The sequence below is a fragment of the Pelophylax lessonae genome (assembly GCF_965119305.1).
Source record: "Pelophylax lessonae genome assembly, chromosome: 2".
NCBI lineage: Eukaryota > Metazoa > Chordata > Amphibia > Anura > Ranidae > Pelophylax > Pelophylax lessonae.
The window spans coordinates 742,042,640-742,066,414 of NC_138769.1; the positions used below are offsets into that span (position 1 = coordinate 742,042,640).

The 23,775-nt window shown below is 42.1% G+C and overlaps 1 protein-coding gene and 1 pseudogene across 2 annotated transcripts in view; one reads left to right on the top strand and one right to left on the bottom strand.

Annotated features, from left to right (window-relative positions):
* LOC309548360 (uncharacterized protein) overlaps positions 1-23,775 on the top strand; it is a gene marked incomplete at both ends in the record, with an annotated part of 278,479 nt that continues 254,704 nt past the window's right edge. Inside the window, 1 exon segment of the mRNA XM_082248298.1 lies at positions 1-906. Within this exon segment, the coding sequence (XP_082104424.1) occupies positions 1-906 (906 nt within the window).
* On the bottom strand, positions 16,828-17,787 carry LOC309546809 (annotated as a pseudogene). The gene has a single exon. The product of its transcript is annotated as an uncharacterized misc_RNA (transcript).

Below are 23,775 nucleotides of genomic sequence, written 5' to 3' on the forward strand. Positions count from 1 at the left end.
ATGGAGGCAAAAAGTATCACACACCAAAAGGTTCACACTGGAAAGAAGTCCTATCAATGTTCTGAATGTGATAACGTTTTCACAACTAAGAAATATCTTATCACACACTACAGGATTCACACTGCAGAAAAGCCATATCAATGTTCTGAATGTGACAAAGTTTTCACACATATTTCACATCTTATCAGACACAAGAGGATTCACACTGGAGAGAAGCCATATAAGTGTTCTGAATGTGACAAAGTTTTTAGGCAGAAGTCAGAGCTTATCATACACCAGAGGATTCACACTGGAGAGAAGCCATATCATTGTTCTGAATGTGACAAAGTTTTTACACAGAAGTCAAACCTTATCAAACACCAGAGGATTCACACTGGGGAGAAGCCATATCAGTGTTCTGAATGTGGCAAAGCTTTTATACATAAGATAAGCCTAATCAGACACCAGATGGTTCACACTGGAGAGAAGCCATATAAATGCTCTGAATGTGACAAAGCTTTTATAGTGAGATCAGAGCTTCTTATACACCAGAGGGTTCACACTGGAGAGAAGTCATATCAGTGTTCTGAATGTGACAAAGATTTTACACAGAAGTCATATCTTATCATACACCAGAGGATTCACACTGGGGAGAAGCCATATCAGTGTTCTGAATGTGGCAAAGCTTTTATACATAAGATAAACCTAATCAGACACCAGATGGTTCACACTGGAGAGAAGCCATATAAATGCTCTGAATGTGACAAAGCTTTTATAGTGAGATCAGAGCTTCTTATACACCAGAGGGTTCACACTGGAGATAAGTCATATCAGTGTTCTGAATGTGACAAAGCTTTTACACAGAAGTCACATCTTATCAGACACCAGAGGATTCACACTGGAGAGAAGCGATATCAATGTTCTGAATGTGACTAAGCTTTTACATGGCGGTCACATCCTATTGGACACCAGAAAGTTCACACTGGAGAGAAGCTATTTTAATGCTCTGAATGTGCCAAGGCTTTTAAAGTTAATGCCAGGATAATCAATCCAGAGAATTCACAAATGTCAACTGCAGAGAGAAAACTCAAGAAAAAGGGGGATAATAAAGAAGCTGCAGGTGTCCCATTAGTTTCACAGCCCCAATGTCATCCCACAAGCTAGGGAAAAAATGAAAAGATAAAATGCTACTTAACAAAAATAAACTCAAATCTGTGAGCAAACTGGAATGTAACGATCAGATGCATTACGTTTAGTGCCTATGTCCATCAGAAAAAACACCTAGAAGGCCTGTGAATATTTTACCTTTCGACATTTTTTTTAGATACTCAGCAATGACTAAACTGGTTTCCTCACAATTTTTATCTTTATGGTTTTTTTATGGAGCTTTAACTGAACATGCAATGTATTTTCATCATTCAATAACTGAGCTGTGTTTTCTTCATTGCCAGAGCTAATACATTAATAATAATGCCTCAGTAGCAGAGACTAGTATGGGGTCCAGTGGCAGATGGCTACATGTATTCCATTTAGCTCTGCTTAAAATCTTCAGGATCTTATCAGGTGAAGAATGGGTGTCCTTGATATCTTCTTCCTCTGTCCAGCAATTACTAATCTCCATAGACTATTCACACAGCACAACTGCAAGATATCCAAACTTACTAAGTGCTGTGTGTGTGCTCATATTCCTGTCACTTCTTCTGGGGGACTAAAATTCATCCAATTAAGGTTTACTTTAATGACTTTGAATATAAAGATCTCTTTTTGGGGTAAAGTTTGCAATGAGCACTTCTCTTCTCTGGAAATGCACTAAAGTGTATCTATGGCCAAAATCAATAATTACATAAATGGTGCAATCTGTCATTAGCATAGAAGTTTTTGTTTTTCTGAGTCTCCCCTTGTATTATTTTTTTTACCTGTTGATCCTCCCAGCAGATCTGTTTTTTATACTTCCTGTAGAAGGCTAAGCTATTTGGCAACAATGGCAGTTGGAGGGGATGGGAAACACCATATAACACTGCCGGGGTCCTTAAAATTGTCAGTATTCATTCATATGGTGGAGTAAACCATAAAAAACCTGTTGTGTGTCGTGTGATTGTTGTTTTCCTACATAACCGCACCCAACACTTAGCTATTGCATATGTACGCAGGAACTGGGGGTTTGCAGATTTGTTTGTGTTTTTTTTTATTTACAGTGTGTTACTTTAATTATTTTAAACTTTTTTTTTTTTTACTCAACTTTATTTCTATTACATAGAGGGATGATGGCCCCCATATGATATCATATTGCTGGTCACAGGTCCTCTTTAAAGAGAAATAAGAGATATATTAGACCCATAACTTCACATCTGGACCACAAAAAAGATAGTCAAGCACACATCATACTTGGTCAGCTCCTTCCCTGGTCACAGCAAGCGGGCACTGACAGCGCTGAACCCAGAAATGACAGAATCTTACCCCTTCCACATTCATTCACTGAAGGGGAGGTCAGAGATCAGAGATCAGGTGTTTGCTGATCTCCTTCTGCTCTCACTGCTGACACCCGCAATGCCTGTCTTGGGCTTGCAGGAGGGACCGCTGAGCCCAGTATACATGGCGGGGGGGGGGGGGGGAGTATTTTCAATGCAGATGAATCACTTCCACCTAAAAAAAACACAGCTGGCTTAAAAAATGTAAACAAACCCCCTGGTGCTATAGCTATAAGGCCGTGCTGCTGCTGATGTAAACCTTCCATTGCCGGAGTGAAAGGGTTACACTAATGTACATCTGCCAAATCTGTATCTGAGGAGACCATAAAAGCAGCATTAGAAAGAAATGTGAGCATGGCTTCAGTCAGGTGATGGTCCTGGTGGTCATGGTCTTGTTCTCCTTCAGGTCCTCTAACCTTGTAGATGGTGACATGGACTTGTTGTGTGGGAATGAGCAGGAGGGGCTCGGGGTTATCTTCTACCCAATGAGCTTGTTATGGATAAAAGATGAAAGTGTCTTCTGGGAATTTACAGGGATTTGGATGTTTAGAGGGTTACATAAGTGGGCGGGGCTGGTATTAATGAGGGGCGTGTCATATGTTAATAAGTTTCTTAACATAGATGATATAAATGGTATAAATAGATCCTTGAAATGTAAACAATCTATCTCTTTTCTTCTGTTGGTAAAGTGTCACATATATATGATTAATAAAGTTGGATTTTATTTTCACCTCACAATACTGTGGTCTGGGTTCTTCTACAACACATCCACCCAAAAATGTAATCTTCCAGTTATAGGAGTCTGGTGGAATGGGTGACAAGCTAATTGTATCTCTTAGGTCCCTTGTACATGGGGGGTCCAGTCCCTGTGTGTGCAATGCTGGCGGTATAATACACCTGGTAGGCACAGGTACAGCGTCCACCCCCGCTGCCTGCAGCCTGTCAAAGTCTACAATTTCTCATTGGGCTGATCAAAAAACAACAAAAAAATAAAGCAAAATAGATTTCCCCATCCACACAAGCAAGGTGATTGGAGGAATCCTCCCTGCTGTGCCATTGTATTATGATAGCGGGACTCCTCCACTGTCAGATAATACTGATCAGCGACTGCAGCCAATTCACAGCAGCTGCTTGATTGACAAAGGTTTTCCATCATTAGATGGACTTCTGTTAATCAGGAATGTCCATAGATGAACCGGAGGAGTTATCATCCATCTATGGGCAGCCTAAATGTATTGTCTATCTAGATGACATCATTGTTCTTGTCTCCGCCCTGGAGGAACATGATCAGAGACTATTTATCCACTTAAACTTCCGGAATGTTTTACCCCCTTTATGACCGGGGCATTTTCTTTTTGATTCAGCACTGCGCTACTTTAAATGGTAATTGTTCGGTCATTCAACGCTGTACCCAAATGACATTTATATCATTTTATTCACACAAGTAGAGATTTATTTTGGTTGTATTTAAACTCCACTGGATTTTTTTTTATTATATAAATGAAAATAAAACAATATGTTCTACCCTTCTGTTATAAAACATATCCAATAAAATCAAATTTCATCATAAATTTAAGTCCAAAATAAATTCTGCTACATGTCTTTGGTAAAAAAAAATCCCAATAAGTGTATATTGATTGGTTTGTGAGAAAGTTAAATCGTCTACAAACTATGAGATATATACTGGAACTCACTCAGCTTTTACCTTCTATCAGATTTCTTGAGGTGCTAAAATGCCAGGGCAGTACAAAAAAAGCAAATGATAAATTTTTGGGAAGTAGACACCCCGAGGTAAGTCCTGAGAGGCACAGTGAGTACATGGAGGATTTTATTTTTTAACAAAGGTTTTGGAAAATTCAAAAATGTTTCTTTTGTTTTTTACACAAAGTTGTCACTTTAATGAGATATTTCTCACACAAGCCATGGATATATGTGGCATTACACCCCAAAACACATTCTGCTACTTCTCCTGAGTATGGGGATCCCACATGTGAGAGACTTTTCAGCACCCTAACCACATACAGGTCCCCAAAATCCAATGACCACCTTCAGGCTTCCAAAGGGCGTATTTCTCTTCCTCACTACCTATTACAGTTTCGGAGGTCCTGAAATTCCAGGATAGAACAAACACCCCCAAATCACCACTTTTTGGAAAGTAGACACCCCAAAGTATTGGATATGAGACATGGGGAGTATTTTACAGATCTCATTTATGTCACAAGGTTTTGAAAAAAGAAAACAAAAATTGAATATGGCGGCCTGCCTGTGTGATATAGCGGCGGCAGCTGCTGCTCTCCCTGTCAGGCTTCACCAGTCCAGCACTGTGCAGAGGGATCATCCCATCCAAAGAGGGATCTCCATCCATGTGGTTGGATGAGTCTTTAAGTATCTGATTTTGTGAGTACATAAACACATGTACATGGGAGTAAACACAACGCAATGTGACTCTGGGGACAAAACACAAGTTTGTCTCCTTTGATCCCCTGTCCTTCCCAATGCTAAAAAATGCACTGAGAACGCATGTAAACGCACATGTGGAAATTCATGAGAAACGTGCAGTTCCTGGTGTGACCGGACCATTACAGGGAAAACTTTTATTTGGGGGTGACGTTTGGTGACAATGTGATCAGTTACACCCACTTATGTTTTATTTCACCATTACTTTTCTTTTATATCAGTGTTTTCACTTCAGTACATGAAATAATCTGATGCAAAATTGGATAAAACCAGAGTAACGGGACTTTAAATGAGGCATGAAATGTAAAAAAGGGATATTTATTCTAGAAGACATACAGTAATACAGTTCATAATTTCTGGTAGACAATATTAAACAGTATACAATTCATATGGGAGTATAAATATATTAAAATAGGATCACACATACGGTCTTTTCCCAATTAATTCCAATATGAAAACAATATGTATATCAATTCATAAACAACTAGAATAGGAAAATCAGAATAAAATATTAGAATAAATTATTGCCGTCACTTCCCCTCCTAGGCTGGGTTTCATTCCTCTTGTGTTCTATTGACCCTGAGATGATCAAGGTACTAGGTTATGTACAGATCCCCAAGATGTTATTCTCATTACACATGTTCTGGTGCAGGATTGTCTTAATCTCTTTCCTCTTCTTTAGATACTTTACTGGCATCCAATACTCCTAATGAATGGACGGAGGTCCTAGAAACGCGTCGAGATTACACAAAAACTCGGATGCAATAATTTATTCTAATATTTTATTCTGATTTTCCTATTCTAGTTGTTTATGAATTGATATACATATTGTTTTCATATTGGAATTAATTGGGAAAAGATCGTATGTGTGATCCTATTTTAATATATTTATACTCCCATATGAATTGTATACTGTTTAATATTGTCTACCAGAAATTATGAACTGTATTACTGTATGTCTTCTAGAATAAATATCCCTTTTTTACATTTCATGCCTCATTTAAAGTCCCGTTACTCTGGTTTTATCCAATTTTGCATACAATTTAGGGATGGAGGCGACTTTACTATACTCTGTGGTAGATCGAAACTCTGTTTTTTCTATGAAATAATCTGATATCTGAGGGAAATCTGAGAGCGATATGAAGACTTTGTGCCGTTATATTGTATGTTCATATGTCTGTGTGTACATCAGACCGAAAAGAGGGACAGAGAAATATGGAGTCCTACAAGGGAGAGTGATGGGAGATATGATAAAATACAATCTCATTACCTCCTCCGCTGATACTTCCAGCAACGTCTCCTCTATAATTCCTCCCACATGGAGCTTCCTGTCTGTACCTCACTTCACTTCCTGTCCGTACCTCACTTCCTGTCTGTACCTCACGTCACTTCCTGTCTGTACCTCACTTCACTTCCTGTCTGTACCTCACTTCCTGTCTGTACCTCACTTCACTTCCTGTCTTCCAGAGAGACTCCCTATCTCTGTATAAGTGAAATCACCACCTTGTGGAGCTCAGAAGAACTGCAACCACAAGAAGAATCACAGGAAACTAAAACCAAACTGTGTACAATTAAAGCAAGATTTATTAACCTCTTGACCTCTGGAAGGTTTTACCCCCTTCATGTCCAGGGCTTGTTTTGCAATTCAGCATTGTGCTACTTTAACCACTTCAGTACCGGGAACTTTTACCTCCTTCCTGCCCAGGCTAGATGTTAGCTTTCAGAACTGTCACATTTTGAACGACAATTATGCGGTCACGCAATACTGTACCCGATAGAAATTATTATCATTTTTTACACAGAGTGTTGTTTTGGTGGTATTTAATCACCACTGGGTTTTTTATTGTTTGCTAAATAAATGAAAAACTACAGAAAATATAGAAAATCAAGTTTTTATTTTCCGTTACTGTTATAACATTTTGAAAAATAATAATCTTCCTTCAGAAATTTAGGCCAAAATGTATTCTGCTAATTTCTTGATGAAAATGACCCAAATCAGTGTATATTATTTAGTCTGTAGGAAAGTTATCAAGTTTATAAAATACTGTATAAGTAACTATTGAAAATCAATCAATCCTGATGTACTGACGGCCGATCTCATTTCTTCAGGCCTTAAAATGCCAGGACAGTACAAATACACCTCCCTCCCCCCCCCCCCCCAAATTATCCCTTTTGGAAAGTAGAAAGTCCAAGGTATTTAGTAAAAGGCGTGGCAAGTTTCTTGAAGTTATAATTTTTTGTCACAATTTTTGGGAAAATTAAAAAAAACATTTATTTTCACATTTTTTTAACATATTGTCATCAGTGCTCTACAACATCAGTGTTGCTCATCTTAGTTTAAAAAAGTAATTAGTTAAAGTTACAAATTACTTCTCCCAAAAAGTAATTGAGTTACTGACTCAGTTACCACATAGAAAAAAGTAATTAGTTACTCAGCAAAGTAACTGACTTTTTTTTTAATATTCTATAATGCAATTACGTTCTATAACATCTTTAATAGCAGTGGCGTGGGTGCTTGGCACACTGGTGGTGACGTGGGTTTGGCACACTGGTGTTGGGTGGCTGCCTGGCTGGTGGTGGTGTGGCACACTGGTGGTGGCGTGGGCGCTTGGCACACTGGTGGTGACGTGGGCGGCACACTGGTGGTGGGTGGCTGCCTGGCTGGTGGTGGCGTGGGTGCTTGGCACACTGGTGGTGACGTGGCACACTGGTGGTGGCGTGGCACACTGGTGGTGACGTAGCAGACTGGTGGTGATGTGGGAGTGGCACACTGGTGGTGACGTGGGTGTGGCACACTGGTGGGGGCAGCTGCCTGGCTGGTGGTGGCGTGGCACACTGGTGGTGGCGTGGGCGCTTGGCACACTGGTGGTGGCGTGGGCGCTTGGCACACTGGTGGTGACTTGGGCAGCACACTGGTGGTGGGCGGCTGCCTGGCTGGTGGTGGCGTGGGTGCTTGGCACACTGGTGGTGACGTGGCACACTGGTGGTGGTGTGGTGGTGGCTGGTGGGGGTCTGAGTCCTGACTGTCTGTGAGTTTTTTTTTTTTGTTACCTGCTGTGCTGGGCTTGCTGGTGGTGGTGTGGCCTCTGGCCTGGCAGGCACACTGTTGTCTGGGTCCCTCTGGCTCCTTCCTCCTGCAGGCCTCAGGCCTGCCTGTCTCTGTGCCTCTCTCCTCTTCTGGGCTGGCTGTGTGCGTTGGACTGGACTCATTGGTGGACTGGTGGTGGTCTTCCTGCTGGCTGCTGCCCACTGCCCACCAGTCCCCTACTGCCCTGTGGTGGTGGTGGACTGGTGGTGGAGTCTCCTCCTGGCCTGGGCTGGAGTCATTAGTGCACTTGCCTGTTGTCATCACCGTGCTCCTTGTGAATCAGCCATTAATCCCCATTCCCTCAAGAGTCCTGACACACAGCTCCTGGTACCTGTTAAAAGAAGTTCAGAGGAGCTGTTAGCATGCAGTTGAAAGAAGCTTCCAATAATTCTTGGTCTACAGAGAATTTTGGCTTTCTTTGTACAAGATTAAAAAGCTGAAATCTTTGGTCCTTCAAATGCTGTCTGTGGTGACCAATTTGTCCAGTTTTCATTTAGGCACAGCAAAATTGACCAATTGAGCATAAGCAAGTGGAGAGTGGAGAATTTCCCATTTCTTGTTCCCCTGTGTCAGTACCAGGATTCCGGCTGTCTCTTTATGACTGAGCAAAACTCACCTGAGACAGCCCCTACCCAGAAATGACAGTGAGTGGCCAGCTCCTTGCCGCCTCGCCGCCGGACTCTATGCCCGCTCTCCCCTGTCCTCTTGCTGCTGGCGTGCTGTTCTGTTGCTGCCGTGCCTGTGAGACAGCGTCCACTCCTGTCCTGGGCTGGCGCCGCGTGACGTCACATGACTCACTCAATGAGTCTCCTCCTCATCTCTCTCCAGGACCGCGGACAGCGGTCATAGAGGACTCGGAGAGGGGGAATACAATTACATCTACTGCCATCTAGTGGCGGTAGATGTAATTGCGGTAACGCAGCCGGAAGTAGCGGCAGCGGAGTTACAGGAAGACAATGAGTAATCTGATAGATTACTCGTTACCCTGAAAAGTAACTGCGTTAAGTAACGCCGTTTACTTAAACGCAGTTACTTCCAACACTGTACAACATTATCATATAACGGGTGTGATGGTGATCAGGGACACTAACTGGTGACAGTATGTAAAAAATATATTTATATTAATAAATAATAGTATTTTTTCAGTTTTTTTATTAATTTTTTTCACAATTTTTTTTTTTTTTTTTTACAAATTATGATTGTTTATACCAGTAAAGTTTACTAATCCGATCAACCATTTTTACTGAATGAATGATTAATTTGGTCTGTTTTGTTATGATTAGCCGTGATTGGTCACTTTAATCACATGGTACAGATGGGCTGTGATTGGCCCTGTCTGTACCATGTGATCAGTGTGACCAATCACAGCTAGCTGCCCAATTGTACATAATGGATGGCATGAAAGAAAGCCATGCATTGTTTACAAATGTCACGTGATCTGCTGTGATTGGTCACAGTGATCACATGGTACAGGTAGCCGGTACACTGATCAGTCATTGATGGATGCAGCAGAGAAACACAGGCATATGATGAATCAGGTCTTTTGGACCAATATGACTGGAAATCATTATTTTTTGAAATGCCCATGTTAAGGGTTTGGCCCAAAAAGTCTTAAATTCAGATAAAATCCCAATAAATGTATATTAATTGGTTTGTGTGAAAGTTATATTGTCTACAAATGATGGTGTATATACTGGAATTTACACAGCTTTACTTTCTGGTGGCCTATCACATTTCTTGAGGCAGTAAAATGTAAAGACAGTACAAACATTCCCCAAAGGACCCCTTTTTGGAAGGTATTTGCTGAGAGACATGTTGAATCCATGGAAGATTTCATTTTTTGGCAGCCTAGCCACATAGAGGTCCCCAAAATCCAATGACCACCTTCAGGCTTTCAAGACACATGAAAAGGTTTCCTGACTACATATCACATTTTCGAAGGCTCCTAAATGCTAGGTCCATAAAACATCCCCAAAATGACCCCCTTTTGGAAAGTATACACCCCACAGTATTTGCTGAGAGGCATGTTGAGTCCATGGAAGATCTTATTTTTTGCTACAAGTGTATTGTCATTGAAGTGCATGAAACCCATTATTTTCTCCTATCTATGCCTGGCCATTGCAGCAGAGAACACGGCATATGATGAATCGGGTCTGTGGACCAATATGACTGCAATATATTTTTCTTTTTTTTTTTTTTTGTAATGCCCATATTAAGGGTGAGGTCCAAAATAGTCTTAAATTCAGAAATCATGACAGGTTTCCACTCGAATGGCCTGGCAAGGTATGCGTTTGGGTTAGCGGCGATATACTGGTCAGCATAAAGATTAGTTTGGACCACAATCAAATTAAAGAGGTCTTCATTGAAAAACAGCTAAAAAAAAAGTCAGGGGTGGTTGTTAAGTTTGCAGTTTCCATCTGAACCCTGAGCTGGTGTTGTGAATGGGGGGAGGGTAATGAGTTCTGCTGAATCTGGGGGCAGCCAAATAGAGTTCACAAGCACCAATGAATGGACTCTACAGGCCTGTGCTTGAAATCTTGGTGGCTGCGCTTGCACTCCGCTATTAGTGCCGGCCTCCTCACCAGCTTGTACTGCACTTCTGGGACTCTCCACATCACCATGGGATACTGCAGTGCTGGTGTGTAAAAGGCCAGGATGTACAAGGCCTCTGGAGCAGCGCTAGTACTGGCACTCTGCTGCATATGAGCATAACTCTGCTTTTCTAGCATCTCAGTAACCTGGGGTTGGGTACGTCTGATCTTAGCAGGGACATCTTCTCCATCGTCTGAGCTCCCTGTCAGGGTGCCGCTGCTTTCCACAGGCTCATGTTCTGAGCCGGATTCTGAGAGAGAGGATTCCCCTTCACTCTCATCTGTCATGTGCAGAATCCTGTAGGTCTCCTCACTAGTGGACCTTTCTTTGGACATTTTGGGCAGTAAATTTACAGGTACCTAGTGCGACTCACGGGAAAAAGAGCTCCTGGCTGTCAGTGATGGTTTGTGTGCTAGAAATAAGATTTCCCTGCTAGTGCTGCAGAGATCAGGCCTGATCTTTCTAACACTGCGGTTTTGTATACAATGTATCAGAGGTGGCAGTGATCAGAGAACGGGGCTGATCCCACTAACACTGCATTTTTGGGGACACTATACTATTGGGGACACTGGTATTGTTCTGTTTGTGATCAATATACTGATCCATGTTCAGACTCTATATCGATATTGGCGGTTATAGTGTGACTTTGATAATGTTTCTGGCAATAAAGGAGTTAAATGTGGATGGCGATAGTGTGGCGGGCAATCTGACACTATCTGGGAGGGACACTGACTGACTGACATTATCTGAAGTCACTAGTGACACTAATACAGTGATCAGTGAAAATGCTGTACACTGTACTAATGACACTGTGAGCGGGCAGTAAAAGGGTTACCTGGAGGGCAATCGATCAAGGGGTTAAATGTGCCTCACTAAGTGTATGGAAGTGTAAATGTGCTGATTGGACTCACACAGGTCTGCTTTCTTCTCTCTCTGAACAGAAAAGGGCTCAGAGAGAGAGAAGAACGGTGCAGTTCCTGTGTCTGTGATTACAAAACATTGACACGGCTGATCTGTGATTCCATACAGCCAATCAGCAGGTCCAGGCCAAAAATCATTGGCTGGGACCTGCTGACCGACTTGTGCTGCACTGAATGACAGCACAGATGGGGTGGTGGGAGCGCCCCCTACCTGGAAATGCTGGATGTCATCTATGTACCTCATCCAGCACAGCGGGGCCGCTCGGCCGCAGTAAGAACGCAGTGGGCGGTGCACAAGCAGTGAAAATGTCACCTATTGATAATTTTGGGCGCTGTAATTCTCCCAGTCTCATGGACACACACAGGATTTGTATCCTTTTACTCCACACAACTTCATCTTTTATTTTCTACAAACAATGTGGTATTATATTGTGCTTTGTCTGCACTAACATTTATTGGAACGTATAGTTTACTGAAAATGTAGAACTGATAAAAAGTTACACAAATATTGTGTGACCGAAAAAATTCCAACCACCATCTTTTTATTCTACAGGGTCTCCGCTTTAAAAAAATATATCAAATTTTGGTAGTTTTTTTTTAACTACCATCTACTCACTGTGCTATAGTCACATTGGAGGGGGAGGGGCAGTAGTGACAGTTTCTTCTTCTTTGTTCAGTCACAGGAGGGGGCAGGGTGGTGACCAATCTGAATTCCTTATACAGTGCAGAGAAAAGTGAGGTCACAACCTGGCTCTGCTGTCTGGCAGGGGGACATAAATAACATAACTGGCTGAACAGAATAACATTCATACAAATAGGTAGAAAAGTTTACACAGATTTATTTATAAGTAAAATGTCTCCATGGAGTCTGTCCGCGTCTGCCTTGAGGTTACAAGGTAGGAGGAAATTCAGAACAGGATTAGAATCGGCAACTAGAGGGAAGAAATACAACCAATGAATTCCTTAAAGTGAACTGAAAAGACGGGGCCTCTTATTTAACCACTTGCTGACTGTATATATATGGCGGCAGAGTGGCTCTCCCAGGCAAATCCAAGTATTGGTATGTCATTTGCTTGGGAGGAGGTAGGGGGCAGGGGCGCACCGGCAGCAAAGCGATCCCGCCCCCGATCATCAGCGGGGAAGCCAGCGGGTGTGTCAGACAGCTCCGATTGCCCCCTGACACCGGCGATCGCTCCCCGCTGAGAGAGAAGGACGGTCGGATGTTGTAAACACAGCCGCCCGTCCTTCTCCCTGCAATAATCACAGAGCTCAGTGATCCTTCTATATAGGATTGCATGTCTCTATGATCATTTCACAAGCCCAACCCCCCCACAGATAGAATCACTCCCCTAGCCTTACATTTAACCCATTGATCACCAACAGTGTTAACCCCTTCCCTGCCAATGGAATTATTAAACTAACAGTGCATATTTTTAGCACTGATTACTGTAGTAATGTCACTGGTCCTCCCAAAAGTGTCAAAAATGTCAGTTAGGGGTCCGATCTGTCCGCCGCAATGTCGCAGTCCCGCAAAATAAATCGCAGATCATCGCCATTACTAGAAAAAAAAGAATAAAAATCACATAAATCTTTCCTGTAGTTAGTAAACGCAATAACTTTTGCGCAAACCAATCAAAATACGCTTATTGCGATTGTTTTTACCAAAAATATGTAGCAGAAAACAAATTGGCCTCAAATGTAAAAAAAATTTGGATTTTTAAATTTTTTTTGGGTAATGTTATGTAGCAGAATGTCAAAAATATATATTTTTTTTTTCAAAATTGACGCTTTTTTTTGTTTACAGCGCAAAAAATAAAAATCGTAGAGGTGATCAAATACACCAAAAGAAAATCTATTTGTGGGAAAAAGGACGTCAATTTTATTTGGTTACAGCGTCGCACGATCGCGCAATTGTCTGTTAAAGTAACACAGTGCCGAATGGCAAAATAATGCCTGGTCATTAAGGGTTAAAATCCTTCCAGTCCAGAAGTGGTTAAACAAGGCCCAACCCTGTGACAAAAAACTGCAATAAAATGTATAAAAACTATGGAAAAAAGTACCATAAATCTACTCATCTTACCCCTAGCGGAACCCTATAGGATCTGTAAGTAGCTGGGATCCCCCACCCTGCACAGCCAGACACCCCGAATCTTCCCTATATATAGCACTGATATCTGTACACTGAGTGGCACTCCGTATAAAGATGTCAGTGTTATATATGCAGGTAGGTACCAGCACTCAGTGTACACATATCAGTCTTATACAGTATATAGGGAATAGCACTCACTATGTATATAGAAATCAGGGTTATTAGATATGGGATAGGGAATAGCACCTGGGGGATGGGCAATGGGCAGGAACACTCAGCCTTGCTGGTATAGAATAAAGCAGAGTGACACTAAACTGCTGGGCTGGCGATCACACACTGACCTGCTGCACACAAGGCGGGTTGCTAGCTATGAGATGACTTCGCTCTGCAGTGCCTTCTGCCACCTCCAGCTCTCTAAGTTCAGCACTGGCTGTCCCCCATGGTGGGGATGTGGACGGTAGCCCCACCCCTTAGCTGAATTCCACAGGGGGAGAGGTGGCCGGTGTGGCTGCCGTTGCTACCATCCCCATGGCTCCACCATCGCTCTCTCATCCCGGCCAGCACCGGAGTCCTCTCCCAGCACTGCAGAAACCGTCATAAAGAATGCCATGCCTCCTCCAGGCTTAAACCTCTCTTCTGCATATTCAGCTGTGGGCACCTCCAGGAGTGGACTGAGCCTCTTTCAGGGCCCCCCTACTGACCACGGGCCCTCAGACAGTGCCAGAGTGCCCAAATGGGCAATCCGCCCCTAGACCGAAGAGACACAATCAGCTTGTCACCCATTCCACCAGACTTCTATAACTGGAAGATTACATTTTTGGGTGGATGTGTTGTAGAAGAACCCAGACCACAGTATTGTGCGGTGAAAATAAAATCCAACTTTATTAATCATATATATGTGACACTTTACCAACAGAAGAAAAGAGATTGTTTACATTTCAAGGATATATTTATACCATTTATATCATCTATGCTAAGAAACTGATTATCATATGACACACCCCTCATTAATACCAGCCCCGCCCACTTATGTAACCCTCTAAACATCCAAATCCCTGTAAATTCCCAGAAGACACTTTCATCTTTTATCCATAACAAGCTCATTGGGTAGAAGATAACCCCGAGCCCCTCCTGCTCATTCCCACACAACAAGTCCATGTCACCATCTACAAGGTTAGAGGACCTGAAGGAGAACAACTAAACTAAAGTTTAAAAAATTAAAGTAAAACTCTGCAAATAAAAACAAACAAACCACAAAACAAATTTTATACCCCCAGTTCCCATATACATATGGAAATGTCAGTGTTGGGTGCGGTTATGTAGGAAAACAACAATCACACGACACATCTTACATATCGCTGCACACACCAGAGTGAGAGGAATAACTCTAGGGACATCATTCATGGATAACTTTTTATACTGATGACCTGTAAAGGTTTGTATAGCGTCACCTATGGGACATTTGTAGGTACTGAAGTTTGTCACCAAGGATGCACAATTTTTAAAGCTTGACGTGTCTGATATTTACTTTCTCAACACAACCTCATCTGTTATATTTTACCAAAGAAATGATGTCATAAGTTTATTTGTGTGCCCTAAAATTACCCTTACTGTATTTTTACAGAAAATATGCATTTGATAAACAGCTGTGCTAATATTGTGTGACATAAAAAACTAACGCCATTTTATTCTCCGGGGTCTCTGATTTCAGAAAATATATATGTTTGGGGTTTTAGCTAAATGTGAATTTAACCATGTGAGTAAAAAAGAAAAATCAAGAAACAACAACAGTAATGTATAAAATTATTATCAAAACTATAATAGTAACTAAAGGCTTAAGAAGCAAACCCACCATATTACTCAACCAAGTTCCAACTAAACCCATCCAAGAAAATGGATTCCACTTCCACCCATCCAGGTGACAGTTGGATCTCCTTTACCTTGTGTAGATGTCTCCTTCTGAGATCCTCATGATATAAAATAAATGTATAGTGAGGTACAGATTGCTGTTAGGAGGGGATAGCAATGCCCACATCCCCTGTAACTGAACTGTATAGAAATAACCCACTAGAGGGTTGGGTCTATACAGTTAATATAAATGTACAACACTCTCTATGTGACACCAGATTGTAGACTCCACCTTGAGCTCCCGAGAGATAGTCAGCAGCCATGCAGTTCTGTGACACCACCTTAGGTGATGGAGACACTTCTGCTGTCAGCTCTGCTATAACATCAATGGTCTCATTGGTTATCTGATCCATGACTCCAGTACACGGGTTCATCCTAATTATCTTAGATTACTTAGATTCCCCATCCCGTCTATGAAGGGATCACTGCATAAAACATTTCCACTCCAGAGAAAATGTTTCTTCTCACTGGAAGGCCAGGGGAGTATTGGGAGAAATTGAGGCTTTCCCTTACAGATATGGGAGGGGCAACATAACCTAAAGTACAGCTATGGGGGGAATTGAAGAGAAGAAATTTTAGGGGGCTCCTTCCATGCAAGAAGCAAATGTTATCTGGAGGGACAAGAAATCTATTGGACCAATGGGGATTAAACATTCTGTAATTACACTGATAAACCATGAAATGTTACTGGCCTGTGATTGGCTCTGCTATTGTTAGTGAAGTGAGACTCCCCTTGGCAGTGTCATTAATGACATTTAAGAAACCATGTGAAATGTTTCTCCCAAATCCAAAAAAATGAACCCCTTGGGTAAGTACCTAACATTCCTAATATGAGTTTGTAGTCCCGGCTACTACAGGAATAATGTGGGCAATCATTTACACCTTTTACAGCAGGACAGTAAATATCAGAACACAATTCATACATAAGACCAACAGCAGGAAGTCTGCTAACTTAATGTGTAATGCAATCTGTCATTATCATTCCCAGAGTTCCCTCTGCAACATCGTTTTATCACCTGTTATATCTATAGATTTGTTATTTTCAGTCAAAAAAAAGATGAAGATGAGAATCGTGAGGAAAACAGTTCAATCATTGGTGCTTATCTGAAAAAATGTCAAACTGTAAAATATTCACCGGCCTTTTAGGTGTGCATCCATCCATTACATTCCTGTTTGCTCACAGATGTTAGTTTGCATTTTTTTAAAGTACCATTTTATCTTTTCAATTCTTCCCTAGATTGTTGGAGGAGATTTGGGTTGTGAAACTAATAGGGCATTTGCAAGTCATTTAATATCCTCCTTTTTCCCAAAGTTTCATCTCTGCAACTAAAGCTTGTGAACCCTCTGGTGATAGATTAGCCCAACATTAGCTTTGTCACATTCAGAGCACTAATAGGTCTTCTCCCCAGTGTGAATCCTCTGGTGTGTGATAAGGTTTGACTTCTGTGTAAAAGCTTTGCCACATTCAGAACACTGATATGGCTTCTCTCCGGTGTGAATCCTCTGGTGTATGATAAGATAACCCTTTGTTGTAAAAGATTTGCCACATTCAGAACAATGATATGGCTTCTCTCCACTGTGAACCCTCTGGTGTATGATAAGTTCTTGCTTCGTTGTAAATGCTTTGCCACATTCAGAACAGTGATATGGCTTCTCTCCACTGTGAACCCTCTGGTGTCTGATAAGTTCTTGCTTGGTTGTAAACACTTTGACACATTCAGAACATTGATATGTCTTCTCTCCGGTGTGAATCCTCTGGTGTGTGATAAGACTACCCTTTGTTGTAAAAGATTTGCCACATTCAGAACAATAATATGGCTTCTTTCCACTGTGAACCCTCTGATGTCTGATAAGTTCTTGCTTGGTTGTAAATGCTTTGCCACATTCAGAACAATGATATGGCTTCTCTCCACTGTGAATCATTTGGTGTGTGATATGATGTGACTTCTGTGTAAAAGCTTTGTCACATTCAGAACACTGATATGGCTTCTCTCCAGTGTGAATATTCTGGTGTCTGATAAGATTACGCTTTGTTGTAAAAGCTTTATCACATTCAGAACATTGATATGGCTTCTCTCCACTGTGAATCCTCTGGTGTTTGATAAGATTAAACTTTGTTGTAAAAGATTTGCTACATTCAGAATAACAATATGGCTTCTCTCCAGTGTGAACCCTCTGGTGTGTGATAAGCTTTAACTCTGATGTAAAAACGTTATCACATTCAGGACATTGATATGCCTTCTCTCCATTGTAAACCTCCTGGTGTGTGACATGTTTTGCCTCCATTGTAAAATGTTTATCACATTCCAAACAATAAATATCTTCTGAAATGACTTCTCTTATGTATACATGGGTTGAACTTTACTGTAAAGCCATTGTCACTTCCAGAATACTGAAATTACTTCTCCTGTTGTCCTCTGAGGCTGGATCAATGTTGAAGATCCAAAGCATTTGTTCCTTTAGAACACGGATATGACTTGTGTCCTGTGTGAATCCTCCAGTGAATTGTGATTAAGACTTTCAGTCACATAAGACACCCATATGGCTCATTTCCCATGTGACTCAGCTGAATTGATGAAGTCCAAAATGATCAAAAAATTGGTTCATAAATTCACCTGTACAAAAAAATAAAAAAGTCAGAATTCTTTAAGAAAAACGACTGAATAAAGTTTCTTTCTTTTTGAACATTCATTATTAAATATATCTAATATATAGAAACATTATGTACAATATTATACAGGTTTAAATATTTGTATTTCATTTTACTGTGGACACTATATTATTCCCATTGGCTGATAAAATAGACAGTTTATTACAATTTCCAGCAGGAGAATCTCATTCTTTGTTCTCATTCAGAGAAATGTGCTTCATAGTGATGGGGGGATGTGCTTGGGTTTTATTTACAGGTGTATTATTATTATTATACAGGATTTATATAGCGCCAGCAGTTTGTGCAGCGCTTTATAATGAGGGAATACAATACAGTTACAATACAATTCAATACTGGAGGAATTGGGCGACCCTGTTCCTTAGAGCTTACAATCTAGGTGTATTCAGCAAGTGTGTTTAAAATTTAAAAAAATTGCAGACTTAAATGCAAACCTCTTTGGAATCAACAGGAGGCGAATCTTGAAAATCAATTATCTTCTAATTATTCCTAATTATCTTCCTTGCACTTCAGGAATGTGGCGAGATCTTACTAACCCTGGAAATCCACAGACACACTGTAGGGGATCCATGCATCTCCATTTCAGTGGGATAGAAGATCTGACCACGCCTATAAGGTGAATGAGCAGTCATTCTTTTATATTGGGTCTTAGAAAGGGGGGTCATATTCTGGTTAGATGTTTGTTATCTTAGAATTTCTCTCCAAAGTGCGTATCAGAGGACATTCCCAGAATATATGTAAAAGAGTTCTCCTGGCATTATTTCACCTCTAACAGGTAGGAGAGGTTGTGGGGAAATGTTTGAGTAAAAGAGTGGGGACTGTATACCATCTGGTCAGAATGTTATATCCGGACTCCTGGACACTGCTGGGAAAGGAGGATTTGTGAGTAAAGAATAGGATATGATATCTTTCTGTCTGGGTGAATGTGTGACCCAAATCTCTTCCTATTTCAGAAGGAATGGGGGTGTGATATCTTTGTATGAATTGGTAAGGAAGTGTTGGGATATGTAAAGGGTGTGACATGCTGACCGACTTCATCTTTATTTAGGCATCATGCAGGAATACATTGTCACCTGACCTGGCTGTAGATCTCATTATTAAACATCTCATCAATAAATGATTGGCTGATGAGTGGATGTCCAACTGAAGTGTTGGAGGGGCACCTGGATGTGGAATCTCTACTGGACCATACCAGGCCACATGCCCTCCACATGAGAAGGGTACCCTGACAGAGGCACCCTAGCAAAGCACCATGTCCTCATGTTGGTAGGGACAGGGCCTCTCCCCCACAACTCTGGCCAAGTGGTTGTGAGGGTCTGCAGTGGAGAATTATCAGAATCTGGAAGCCCCCTATAAAAAAGCATCATTGGTTGCTAGGATGGTGCCAGCATCCTACCCACCAAACTGGAAGCTGTCATTTAGCCGCAGTAGAGATACCGCCACTAAATGAATGAGTTCTGGCTGCAGCAGAGGTTTCATGGGTGGGTGAACAAAATGGATGAACTGGGGACACGTACCAATGCAAAACATGCAAACATTTTTTGAAAAACAATCGTTTTTGAAGGAGAAGTGATTTTAATGATGCTTACAATGAAACAGTAAAAAATCCTTTAAATTTAGTGTCTGGTGGATCCCTGTAAAGTAGCACATCTACACCGTGTATAAAACCTGCTGCAGAAAAACTAACATTTCTAAAAAAAAAGATATTTCAATGTACTTCGTGGATGCAAGCTATTGCCGGCACCTGGTAATACAACAAAAATGGTGTGGGGTCCCCCCACAATTCATACCAGATCCTTTTTGCAAGTACGCTGCCTGGCAGGCCCCCCTCTCCTGAACCATACCATGCAACATGTGCTCAACATAGGAGGTGGGTGCTTTGGGGCAGGGAGAACTGTCCCCCCCCCACCCCAAGGCACCTTGCCCCTATGTTGATGGGGACTAGGGCCTCTTCCCAACAACCATGGGTGGTGCTTGTGAGGACTGTGGGCAGGTGGTTTATCAGAATCTGGAAGCCCCTTTTAACAAGAGGGCCCCCAGATCCCGGCCCCCCTATGTGAATGAGTATGGGGTAAATAAAAACAGTACACAGGTATTTGACAAGTCTTTTTAAAAAAAAAGAAATACATTTAAAATGTTTAAATGTAATTTAATTACAAAAAAAAAAAAATGTCCCCTGATGTAGATTCATCATCAATCATGATGCCTGCCGCACCTGAAAAAAAAGAAAAAAAAAAAAAAACTCTCCGCCCGCGAGGAAGGCTGACCACCGAATGCCTGCTCCTCCGTTTGACAGTTCCTAAATAGGTAAGGAGTGTGTGACGTCCCCAACACAGCATGCCCCAGCAGGCATTCCTTGGGAAGCCTTTAAAGTGCATTATTGACGAACCAAAAACCTGTGTACTGATTTTATTTATTCATGATACTTTTGTGTTAAATTAGTCATTCATATGGGGCGGGGGGGCGGAAATCTGCGGGCCCCAGATTCTGATAAGCCCCCTGCCCACATATTCCCACAACCACTGTCCAGGTGTGCCACGATAAGACCCTTGCCCCCCCCCCCGCCCCAAACTACCCACCCCTCATTTTGGGTGTATGTGGCCTGCTATGGTTTAGGGTGGGGGGGCAGGTAGCTGATGACTCATTTATTGTTAACCACCTCCTGGCCAAGCCTATTCTGACACTTCGCTCCTATATGTAAAAATCTACCTTTTTTGTTGGAAAATTACTTAGGACCCCCAAACATTATACATGTTTTTTTTTAGCAGAGACCCTAGAGAATAAAACACAATTTTTTGGGAAAAAAACACATTCATGAATTAAAAAAAAAAAAAAAACAGTAAAGTTAGCCCAATTTTTTTATATAAATGTGAAAGATGATGTTACATCGAGTAAATAGATACCAAACATGTCACGCTTTAAAATTGCGTCTGCCCTTAGAATGGCGGTAAACTAGAGATACAGAGGAGGTCTGGTGATAGAATTATTGCTCTCGCTCTGACGTTCGTGGCAATACCTCACATGTGTGGTGCGATCACCATTTACATATGTGTGCGGGAGTAATGTATGCGTTCACATTTGTGCGTAAGCATGGAGGAACTTTCTTTTTTTTTTATTTTATACAAAAAAAATTATACTTTTTTTTTTTTTTGCACAAACTTTATTGCTATCAGAAGGGATGAACAACATCCCTTGTGATAGCATAGGTCATGACAGGTCCCCTCTCATCTGGGTACTCATGCAGCCAATTGGATCGAGATAAATCCGATCGGCTGCTGCTCTGACTGCTGGTGGCCAGGTAAACAAAGGGCAGAACCGGAAGTGAAGAATACTCGTTGCTCCCAGTTTCCAGGGTTACAGAGAGAGGGGAACAACGTCAGTTCCTCTCTCTGTCCCAGGCAGCAATCGGCGCCGGCTGCTTCGCTCCTGGCATCCGCGATGGGACCAGAGAGCCCCGGAAAGGCACCCGCAGAAGTGATTGAGTGGCTAATTATTATTGGTACTGGGATGATGCCTGTAGGTGCGCCCACCACCCCGGTAAACCCACTGAAACCCGAGGATGTAACGGAACGTCCTTGGGTGGGAAGTGGTTAAGGGCGTGATGGCCAGCTTCCCAGCCCCGCTCTTTGGGGTAGGGAACATTCCACAGAGCGCACATAAAATGTGGATGTTCGCCGAGTGGGCAAACAGGCGCTGTTTGGGCTGAACTTTTGTTTGGCCTGAACCAATCGCCCGACACTAGAGCAGAGACACAGAAACCTGATGATAAGAAGTCCAAGAAGTTCTCCCTACTCTAGTAGAGGGGCTGTAATGGGGAAAGGAGGCACTTTATCACACAACTCATAGACCTGCAAAACAATTCATTGAATTCACTTAGAACCTATAAAATACACTTAGTAATAGCGGATCTGGAATATGGAGAACCTCTTTTAGGACCTTCAGGAATAACAAACAGGGAATCTATCTGCATAAGAAAGCATTTTCCAAGAGGTGAATCCCGACCGTCCCCCCCCACATCCAGACAATGGGGAGAGATCTACTCGGGGGGAACTAGTGCCAGACACAGGGAGGGTAATGCAATCTGTCCATTAAGGAGAAAAGCAGAGAGCAGTTTGGGTAAAAAGGAGATCCTTGGTCTCAAAACATCCTTGTGACCTTTTAGTCAAAGTGATGGCCAAAAGTAAGGTCACCTTATTGGATAACAACGTCATGAATATGTCCTAAATAGGTGCAGAATGCGGGTCTTTGTAACACCAACAATACTAACTCTGAAAAAATAACACAGAATACGGGAAGAGAGCTGAAACCTTCTCTGAGCCGACCATAAAGAAGACCTTCATTAATGAGAAACTACCACCACTGTGGGGGCAACAAACACTCTGGTCAGGACTAAGTAATGTACAACACAATATATAGAGTAGAGCGGTCAGCACAATATTATAGTCATAGTGCCCCTTATACTGCTGGTCGGGGGACAAATGATTTGGGGGTGTGGTCAGCAGGATGAAAACAATGTTCAGCCATAGGAAAAGGAGGGAAAAATACCCGCTATCTGTTATTACAGACTATGGTATCGGGGTACAGGGATGTGGGAGGTCAGACAACACACGGGGTATCGCCTTCTGTTGCATATCCACAGAAATCACCCAGCATGCTGGCAGATTGTAGGGAGAACCCCAAGTTTCCAGTCCAGACAGGGGTAAGAGCTGTATAACAGCACACACACTCTATTATCCCACCACTGCCACACACATGACAAGGATGGAAGCCCACGGGAACTAGCAAATGAGACAAGGACGTTGTTTGGTGTAGGAGGGAAGGAGAGGAGATTATTGTTAGCCAGTAATACCAGCTGTGATAGACTTGGCACAGTCTGCAATACATCTGGCCATCTCTAGAGGGAGACTCCACCCATATCTAGTTGGCTTACCAGTCTCAGATAGATACAGATCTTACATACAATCTGGGGAACTCGAAGGCTGGACATACATTATACAATTTTTTTATACAACTTCCCTTCAAATTTACCAAAACCATATAATATGAGGTCATACTCAAACACTTTCAGTTTGTATGCAGTCAGGCCGGCCCTTACACCACATAGGTAAAGGTTATCTACAGGAGATTGAACAGGAAAATTGTATAATGTGTGGCCAGTCTAACGGTTGGGGAGCAGTCTAGTAATCAGCACACACTTCTGGGGTTCCTCCATCTACCCTACAAGCTAGAATCCTTGTGTTACTCCCTCTTCCCACTATCCATGTACACCCCCACACCACACACAGGACAGGGGGACAGTGAGGGGACAGGGAAGTGTGTGTGTGGGGGGGGGGCAGTGAGAGGAAAAAATGCCCATTATCTGTGGTCAGGGTGGGGGAGGGAAGCCTACTATTGTTATCAGTTAATGAAAAATAAATTGGTGATCACTGAGGGGAAATGTTGGACATTAGTGATTAGTAGGAAAAAGGGGGAACAGAGTTGCTCAGTTGGGAGACAGGAGGCACTTGTGCTCAGTGGTGGGGTGGATAGGGGAGCAGTGGGGGGAAAAGAAGGGTAGGCAGTGGTAAAGTGAGGGGACAGAGTGGTGGACAGGGGGGCGGTGGGGG